The 10,499-nt window shown below is 41.5% G+C and overlaps 1 protein-coding gene across 1 annotated transcript in view; it reads left to right on the top strand.

Annotated features, from left to right (window-relative positions):
* SLC9C1 (solute carrier family 9 member C1) overlaps nt 1-10,499 on the top strand; it is a 95,235-nt gene that overhangs the window by 58,900 nt on the left and 25,836 nt on the right. The window contains exons 15-16 of the mRNA XM_004706477.1: nt 1,572-1,767; nt 9,263-9,448. Of these exons, the coding sequence (XP_004706534.1) occupies nt 1,572-1,767; nt 9,263-9,448 (382 nt within the window). The remainder of the gene's footprint in view (nt 1-1,571; nt 1,768-9,262; nt 9,449-10,499) is intronic.

Below are 10,499 nucleotides of genomic sequence, written 5' to 3'. Positions count from 1 at the left end.
GGAAAAAATGAGGACCTGATGCCAGGGGCTTAAGTGGAGAGCAAATGTTTTGAGAATGATGAGGGCAATGAGTGTCCAAATGTGCTTTACACAATTAATGTGTGTATGGATTGTGATAAGAGTTGTATGAGCCCCTAATAAAATGATTTAAAAAAGAACTCACAGACAAAGCCCATGATGATGGTGGTTCATTAGGGAAGTTCACAGGTTACCACAAGCCAGGATCAGTAAATGGTAAGGTTACAGTCAGTGAACCACAGTAACACCTCAGTCAGCAACCAAATCTCTCAGAGCCTCAGCCTCTACGTCACACGGCCCCTTGGCTCCTGCCTCCTGTTGCCAGGAACCCTGCCTAACTGCTCTAGCTCATGGTCTCATAGTCCCTCTGCTGCTCTGCTCTAATGCTCTGTCTCACGATCTCCTCGCCTCAGCTTCCAGTATCAGCAAGGCATGGCATCTGCTACCGCTGCCACTCAGGCAGCAATTTCCAGGAGGCTCCCCTGGTGGCTAGTCTTCCTTGATGGTTCCAGAAATTCTCTCTGCTGCTGCTTCTGTGACGGCAGGTTCTTATAGCCGAGTGAGTGGCAACTGATCTGGGTCATCCCCCTCTATTCGTCTTTCACAAGATCTGTTTGCGTGGTTCCACCCAATCATTTGGTAGGAGTTACAGAGACAATGATAGAAGACCCGTATTAAGAACGTTCACTTCACCACAATTTTAGGCTCCGGATTTCTATGTGGCTCATTTTCATCATTTCTATTTCTTAACTGATAGTCCTCCTTTGCGGAGACATGGTTTTATTTAGCTCATTTTGCATGGCTTATTTAGGCCTTTGACCTTATTTAAGACAATTGATTTAAAGTCTTTGACTAGTAAGTCCAATTGTTAAACCTCCTTACATCATTTCTCTTCCCTTCTTCTTTCCTTTCTTTCTCCCTTCTTACCTTTTTTACCCTATAAATGAGCTACACTTTTTCTTTTCTTTGTCTAGTTCATCATCTATTTTGAAAACCTGACATTTTAAACATTTAATGTGCAACTTGTTTATGCCTAAAACTTGGTGATGTTTGGACTGCTGCTGTTCCACGACCGCATGATGGTGGTCTTTGTGCTAGATGATCACAATATAATAGAACCAGAGAAACAGCAAGTCCCAGAACAGTATATAAGTCTTTTTCTGTTTATAGATAAAGATGACATGGACATGAAAAGATTGACAGAATACCCACTGTTCATCATAATCATCTCTGAGAAATGAAATTGTTGTAAGGGGAATTATTTAACTTTTAAAATATTTCCTAATTGAATTTTCCTTCTTATGCCTCAAACTGTCTTTATTACAAGTAAGATATAAACCAGAGAATGAGAAAAGGAAACAAAAATGGGGGGAGAGGGAGACTAGCTTACAGATGGTTCACAGAGAAAGGAACTGAACAGGTAACGTGTAAAGCAGTGTTGGTTGTTTCCTAGGATTAACTAGGAATCTATAACTCCTGGAAACTGTAATAGAGCATATATTGAAAATTGTTTGATGTAATTTTTCTCATCCCATCAAACTTGCTTTTTACAGACATTACTTGCTGCGCCTAATCCATGAGATAGTGTTTTGTGATGAATTTGAATATGTTGGATACCTCATAGTACTAATGAATCTGTTTCCGATCATCATTTCTTGGATATCCTCTTTAAATAACATTTATGAGGTAGAATTAATACGAACAAATTTATCTTTTCTTGGATTTTATATCCTGGAGATCACACTGAAGGTAATGTAAAATGTATGCGCATGTGTAAATGCATCATTTGCCTAACATGGAAGTTACTTACCTTCATTTTCAATACTACAAACAGGGAACTCTCAAAAAGTATAGGAAAGTGTCTTTCACATCTCAAAGCAAATATACTTTAATATTTAATGTTATCTGAGTGAGTCAACAGAAAATACATATGCTATAAATATTGATTTTGTATTTGTAAAAATAATTTCTAAAATGATGTGAAGAAATAAGTTCCAAAGTTACTACCATTCTTCTTAAGCTTATGCAAGGTGCTGAGTATACAGATAATCATTTTATTATTTTTATACTAGCTTGATAAACAAGAAACTCTAGTAGGTCCTTATTGTGTAAGTATTGAACTGCTAACTTCAGGGTTGGTGGTTCAAACCCACCGGCTGCTTTATAGTATAAACATGAGATGATTTGCTAATATAAATATTAGCAGCCTCAGAAACTCTAAATCAGATTGCTATGTGTTGCAATCAACCTGATTGCAGTGGAATGGATGGTTGGGTGAAGTAGATAAATTGATAGATATGTATAGAGATAAGAACTCTGGTGTCACTGTCCTGTAAGCACTGGACTGCGAACTGCAAGGTCAGCAGTTCAAGGGTGCCAGCTGTGCTGTGAGCGTAACGTGAGGTTTTCTGCTCCCATAAAGACATACAGCCTCTGAAAGCCTGCATCAGGGTCCCTGTGACTCACAACAGCTGCAATGGCAGAGGTTGGGTGTTGGGTGGTAATAGATACATTTTGTTTTTATTTTTGTTTTTTAATACTTGAGAAATATTTTATAGGTTGTTTTTTTAGATCGAATAAAGAGATAATTATTCAATAATGGAAGTGTATAGTCATGAATAATAATACTGTGTTATGTGAATCAACAAGTTGAAATATAAAACATTTACAGCCGGAAAGTGTAAATAGAGAATTATGTCTGATAGTAGTGGTTGTTAGCTGCTGCGGAGCTGGCTCCCACTCATGGGAGCCCCGAGTGACAGAATAAACTTGCTCCGTAGAGTTTTCCTGGCTGTGCTATTTATGGAAGCAGGTCACCAGGGCTTTGCTTCCGTGGGTATAAGCGTTAGGTTATCGGCGCCACCCTCCTCACGCTTGATATTTAGACAAATAAATGTGAAATATTACTGGAAGAGTAAAATGCTACTACAATGCAGAAAACAACTCAAAGTCCCACAAAATACAAGGATTGCTAGTTGGATAGGGATGGGTGGAACCCTATGTCTGTGGGCCTCAGTCATCTTTCAGGTGGGGAACTGAGCACACTATAGTGGTTCAATTTATAGCTAACCCGTGAAGCATATCGACCAGGAGAATAAATACACTAGGAAGGTGTGCACGACTTAGAGCCATCAGCCCTTTGAGATGGAAAGAGCATACCAGGACACCATTCAGAAAGGTTGGGCGAGGAGGAGGAAGAGACTCAGAAACACAGAGGGAGGGGGACAAATTCAAGGTTAGTTGAAGAGATCATAAGAAGTGAGGTTTTTTCTTTTTTCAGTGAGGAAATAAAGCAAACAGGATTTCGGAGTAGGACAAAATGATGATGAGGGAGAGGATTCCCCTAAAATCAGCCTGACCAAATGTGAGCAGGCCTAAGGAAGTGGCGCTCTACCAATAGAAACGTACGGCAGTCTGCTTGGAAACAAGTATGGCAACTTCTGCCTCACTGTCCCTCTGCCCTTATTTCCACCTCATGGTACCTCCTGTTAGCTAGTTTGCTGTTGCTCCGACACACCCCCTCCTGGGATCCCTATCTCCTTCTTGATATTGACTCCAGTACCCCAGTTGTTCCTCTGTCCTTGGTGCAGCCTGCTCACCGTCCCCTTCCCCCACCACCCTCACCTCCCAGGTCTCTCCGGGGCCATTGGTCCTGCTGCTCTCTCCTCGGGCATGCCTCCCATGCCTCTCCTATAGAGGTAGGTACACCGACTATGGCATAGCCCAAACTGATTTTTTTAAATAATAATAGTAAATAAATAAGAAAAAAATTAAAATTAAAAAGAGAGAGACAGAAGAAATATACAAAAAATCCTGGATCTGTTCGCTGGTCTTCAAGACTGTTCAGGAGCTGCCCCTCCTGGCCGGGAACACCCCCTTGGGGGCTCCTTAGGGGCTTCGTAGCTCTGCCTTGCTCCAGCTGCTGACCTGGCATGCCCCCTTCTTGCTTTGCTCCACTTTGGGGGGGTTCAGACTGCACTGCCTCCCCACCAGGTGACCCCAGAAAGGGACATGCCTCTTGAAAAGATGACTGCGGAAGGAATCCTGTCTTATGGGAAGTTCTACCCTGTGCCATGGGATCACTGTGAGTCACAGTCAACTCCAGGCACATCAGAACAGCGACCTAGAGAGAAGTAGAAGGGATGCCTTACACGAGAGGTGGCTCAGCACAGGGAAGCTTTCCAAGGAAGAAGATGCTTCAGGTGAAATTTTTCCCTATTTTAAAAAAATTTTAATAGATCACTTTATTGGGGGCTCTTACAGATGAAATTTTAACTACGTATAGCAGTCAAAGAAGAGACTGAATACATGGTAGTTTGGAATACACGAACAAATGAGAACAGAAGCATCAGTGTAATACATGCAAGGAACAGCATTCCCAAAGACTGATGTTTAGGAATGGGTTGGTTGTAGCACAGGTTAGAGGGCTGCTAGATCTCTGTACCCAAACCCAAAACCAAACTCGCCACCTTCGAATCCCTTCTCACTTGTAGCAACCTCAGAGAAGAAAGTAGAACTGCCCCACAGGCTTTCTAAGACTATAACTCTTTCTAGAAGCGGACTGCCTTTTCTTTCTCCTGTAGAGGGGCTGGTGGGTTTGAACCCATGAGTTCTGAGTGGCCATTACATGAATTACTAAGCCCAGCAGAGAACCAGAGTGCTATGGGGGAGAGGCTCGGTGACACTGGGCTGAAAGAAAGTTGCAGGATGGAGGTATATCTGGCCTCTTCCTCCTAGAAATGAGCTGACATTGAATTTGAGTTTCCTTTAAACCTGCGAAGCCAGAGGAGGTCATACACATCCCTTTTAGAGTGACATACCATGTTGATTTAATATCATAACATCTGGCTTTTTTCTTTAAAATAATTAATCAAATCTCACATATTACATTTAAAGATATGCTCATACTAATAAACGAATATGTATTAGTTCACAATGAAAATGGTTACAATATTGAAGCATTTATTCCAAGAAAGAGACTATTAAAGACGCCTACTATTTCATTATCGTTTGCTCATCTAGTCCTTCATTTTTTTAAAATTAGCTTTTTGAAAACAAAATATAGCTGAGAGGTTACAAAGAGGATTGTGGATTCCAGCTTGAGAAATTAGATTTCCAGTGGAGTTCTGAATTAAAAGTTAGTTTAAAGGCAATGAATTTGTTTTGAACATATTGTTTGGGATGATTACAAAGTATTAGTGCAAGAGATCAGTCCAGAGTTGTCTTTATGGCTTGAGATTGTGGATCAAATTTCAACTAGTAATAAAATCTAGGAGTCATTCAATTATGAATAGGGTTTGAGGTCATGAACGCATGTAGGTAGCATGATCTATGACGTCTGCAATTCATATCTGTGTCTCCTGTCTCATGTGTCATATTCTGTACAGGAATTAAGGGGCCTTCATGGTACAGTGGGTTAAGTAGTGCTCTCAGCCACATGGCCCCTTGACTTCCACCCTGAATGTTGGTTTGGAACAAGCTGCACAAAATATGACATGCACTAAATTGTGTATTTGCACAATGTCAGATTTATTTGTCCAATTAGATAGATAACAAACCAAGAAATTAATTCACAGAACCATATGAGCCAGCTAGTTAGTTAAAAGGAATGAAGGAAGACAGAACCCTGGCAGTCCTATAAACAAATAAACAAATAAACAAGCAAACAAAACAGCCCTCATTGCCATCAATTCAACACCTACTCATGACAACCCCGTAGGATCTGGTTGTGTCTGAGACTGTAACTGTTGGTTTCAAATGGCAGACCTTGCAGTTAACAGCTTAAAAGCGTACCCACTATGCCACCAGGGTTCCTAGGGAAGTCCTACAGTTAACAATTAAAACGTACGGTATACAAATCAAAAGAGAGCATCCCTGGATTGGTGGTCCAGTGATCTAACAGGTAGGGTTCTTCCTTTGAAGACTTGGGGACACAAAGAACAAAGGTCTCGAAGCAGTTATAGGATGTCTCTGGCTGTACTCGTTCACCAGGTGAGCCACATCTGAAATCCAGCCATATAACTCTCAGAACACCAACGGGAGTTTGACTGCTCAGGTGTGGACATCGCCGGGGCTACCAAAGGTGAGCAGAGGCTTCTCTCTGGCTATGACACTTTTAATGCAAAAACAAGGCCACATGAGCATCACTGTATTTGGTCTCTCTCTTGCCTTATCTAACTGGCCCATGTATCTGCATGTTGGGGTTTGTTTTGTTTTGTTTTGTTTTTAATACTTTTATTCGGGGCTCTTACAGCTCTTATCACAATCCTTCATTCCTCCAACGTGTCAAGCACATTTGCACATATGCCGCCATCATCATTTTCAAAGCATTGTCCTCCCACTTGAGCCCCTGATATCAGCTCCCACTTCTTCCCCTTCCCTCTCCCACCGCCCTCCCTCACAAACCTTTGATAAGTTACAGATTACTTTTTCCATCTCTTATATCATCCTCCATTGCCCCTCACCCACCTTTCTGTTATTCGTCCCCCTGGGAGGGAGTTCTAGATTGATGATCAAATCCCCCTTACTCCCCCACCCTCCCCTAATCCTCCTGGTTTCTCTACTCTCCTTGTTAGCCCTGAGGGGTTTATCTATCCTGGATTCCCTGTGTTGCAGGCTCTTATCTGTAGCAGTGTGCATGTTCTGGTCTAATCTGACTTGTAAGGTAGAATTCAGGTCAAGATAGTGGGGGGGAAGGAAGCACCAAAGAGCTAGAGGAAAGTTGTGTGTTTCATCGGTGCTATTCTGCACCCTGACTGGCTCATTTCTTCCCTGTGACCTCTGTGCGGGGACTTCCAATTGTCCACAGATGGGCACTGGGTCTCCACTCCATGCCGCCCCACCCCCATTCACCTTGGGTATGGTTTTATCCTGGGTCTTAGATGCCTGCAGGTATCTGCATGTTTTATATTGAGCTTTTTAAAATTTTTATTTTAAAGCAAGTTATCTCTCTAATACATATATCTCTATTTGAGTATAAGGATTTTTCATGTTTTGTAATTTTTCACCAGACTATTTTGACACTTTATATATATTTAATTTGATATTACAATGTTAACTAAGCTTCTTTAGTACTGCCAACAAATGTCTCAAGGGGACTCTACCTTGATCCAAAGACTCTAGGCCAGTGGTTCTCAACCTTCCTAATGCCGCGACCCTTTAATACAGTTCCTCATGTTGTGGTGACCCCCCAATCTTAAAAAAAGTATTTTTGTTGCTACATCATAAATGTCATTTTGCTACTGTTATATATGGGGCAATCCCTGTGAAAGGGTCATTCAACTCCAAAAGGGGTCGCGACCCACAGGTTGAGAATCGCTGCTCTAGGCTTTAGCTCTGTGGATGAGCCAACCTAGCTCCCCAGATTGAGAGGCAACAACCTTCACAAGCAACTCTCCTACCCAAAGGCACTCAGCTTTCTCACTCCCTGGGCCAAGAGTCCCACTGCTCTACGGCATGCTCTTGGTATTGCCGCCAACGCTTCCTCACTTCTCGGCTGCAGACAGAGCTCTCTCTCCGGGATTGAATAGGTTCAAGGCGGCAAACTCTCAGGCTCCAAGGACTCACTCTACTCCTGGCTCTTCTTTTTTGATGGTAGTGAAATCCTCCCCTTCATGCTTCTGAAAGGGCTCATTTTATATTCTGGGGGAATACCAAAATAGATCATTCCCCACAGTAGAGTTCCAAGTCTTTTATAATCACAATTAGCCCTGTTAACAATCACTCACAACTAAATCATATAGTTGTCTGCACAACTCCCCTCCCTTCTCAGACTCTGACCCAGAGAAGAAGAAGAGGAAGAAGAAGAAGGAGGAGGAGGAGGAGGAGGAGGAGGAGGAGGAGGAGGAGAAGAAGAGAAATGCACCCCATCTACATGGTCCCACTCAGTACTTTGGTAGGAGTTACAAAAAGTATGGTGGGAAGAGTCATCTCCAAAAAGTCGCTGCACACCAGTCACCACTCCAGAACATTTACGAACACATATTTCCCTATTGTAAACTCAAAAGAAGGGGCTCTGGTGGCTTTGCAGGCTATGTGTTCGGCTGCTAACTACGAGGTCTGTGATTCCAGCCTATGAGCTGCTCCACAGGAGAAAGAGGGGGCTTTCTGTTCTCATAAAGATTTTTAACCTGGAAACCCACGGGCAGTAGCTGTACTTGATCCTGTTGAGTGGCTAGGGGTCAGAGTCGACTCAGTGTCAGTAAGTGAAGTTCAAAAACTGCATTAATTGTTAGATCTAGTTCTCTTAAAAGGCCTGAAAGAGAACACCCCACTGTAGACATACATATTGGAGTGAAATATACATACCCAGCTCTAGAATACGCCTTGAACATGTGTGGGTAGATAGAGACTTTTGTTAACCCTAAAGCAAATCTGTTTCCTCAAATAAAGAGTTCATGTAATTGTCAAGGTAATTTGGCAAAGTGCATACTCTTGCTTGGATTATAAAGATATTGAAATGTCCTTTTATTTGGCAGCATCACAGAATGCAAGCACATAATTGAACTTAGTGAATAAAGTATAACCTTTTTAAATAAATAAATAAAACGAACTCTTGAACTTTAATGAAAATATGCTTGTATCACATCAAACATAACATATAACTTCTTCTTGATTACTCACCATTAGGTGACATGGATTCTAAAATAAAGTAAAGTAAGGTACAATCCACAGGATAACTAGTATTCAAAGCTGTCCGTTTAAAACTAAAGGTCCCCAACACACTAATTTTGTTTGGTTGTTTGTTTGAATTAGTCTTTCCACTGCTGGCTTTTATTGGTATAATGTTACTTTCTTTCTGGGTTGATATATAAATCCTTTTTTCCCCCACCTATACCTGTACTCTACAGCTCCGGTCAGTAAGGCAATACTGACTCTTAGCAGCGCCATGCATTACAGAGTAAAATTGCATCATAGCGTTTCCATAGTTGTAATCTTTATGGAAGCAGATTGCCAAGCGTGCTTTCTGCTGCCTAGTCAGCATCGAATCAACTCCCTGACAGAGGTTTGAACCACCAACCTATAGATTAGTAGTCAAGCCCTTAATCATTTACAACAATCCTAATTCAATGCTCTGCATGCCTGGAGTTGTCCGCTCCTCTACTATAAGGAAATTATAAACTCGGCTGGTTTGTTTAATTTTTATTTCCTGTGATATACAAGGCAAGTAGTCTGAAAGAGAAAAACAAAATAAAGTGGTTTCAAAAAAAAAAAATAAATAAAGTGGTTTCTTTTAAATCAACAGATAGTAGCTATGAAGAAGGATTATTTTTTGCACACCTGGAACACATTTGAGTTAGTAATTACATTGATCGGTATCGTGGATGCAATACTGGATGCTTTACAGACTGAAATAAATAATTTTAATAGCATTAAAATCATCTTCGTCATAAAAATTATTCGAATATTTCGTGTGCTACGCATCATGAAGGTAAAGTAAGGTTAAATCACGTTATTTCAAATTTCTCCTGACCTGTTTCATGAAGTATGTACTAAAATTAGTGTTATTAATCTTTAAATTAAAAATATATATATCCCACCTCCTTCCCTGTGATTTCTGTCTCCATCCCTCCCCCTTTATTAACCCTTCTGAACTTTGTCCAGGGGTAAACACTGCTCCCTGGATACCAAATGGGTGACTATCCTGAGGTGTGCAGACATCAATAGTGTTATTATTCTCCTTATAAACTAACCTCTTATTGGACTAAAAATTGAGCCCCAGGTGTGCATTCACTTCTAGACCTGCAGGGGAACCAAAGACCATCGTCTCACGAGTTCCCTCTTGCTCTTCATCCAATGAGCAACCCTCATCTTTTCACGACTGCTAGTTTATTCCATAGGGTTCTCTCACTCTATCCAGACCCGTCTTCTAACACAATCCACTTCGGAGCAGTTGGTGGCGGTAGCCAGGCACCAACTAGTTCATCTGGTCCCAGGCTTGTGGGTGTTCACATCGTACATTGGACTGAATCTTTCCTGGTGCCTTCAGTTTCGATCAGTCTTCTTTCTTCCAGATAGGGAGCGAACAAGAGCTGCTCCTTAATGGCATTTAAGCTTTTAAGATCCCAGTTGCTACACATCAAAAGAGGAGATAGATCTTATGGCCTATGCCATGCCAGTTAACATTGGTGTCCCCAAGACCACGGTGCCAAGCCCCCAGACCCAGCGACTCAGTCCCCCAAGGAGCCTCTTTATGTCCAAAACATTTTCATAACTTTACCGCCTGTATACTTTACCACATTCATGGATATATTTACAGCCGAGTTAAATATGTAGATATCTATATCCATTCCTCACTCATTTTATCTCGTAGATTCACTCGTAGATCACCGTTACCGCAAGGTTGTTTGTATGAAAGTATTTACCTCTGTGGGCTTTAACTCGTGTACTTCTCCTAGTGTCCTACCTTCACCATTCCTTACCCTGCTCCCTCTTATTGCATATTCACCTCCCTTCGCCCATGTTCTTAAAATCTACTGCAC

Source organism: Echinops telfairi, unplaced genomic scaffold (assembly GCF_000313985.2).
Source record: "Echinops telfairi isolate 266 unplaced genomic scaffold, ASM31398v2 ScPeMD7_6;HRSCAF=24_0, whole genome shotgun sequence".
Taxonomy (NCBI): domain Eukaryota; kingdom Metazoa; phylum Chordata; class Mammalia; order Afrosoricida; family Tenrecidae; genus Echinops; species Echinops telfairi.
The sequence above is the reverse complement of the archived record's forward strand: the minus strand, read 5'-3'. Positions and strand labels throughout refer to the sequence as shown.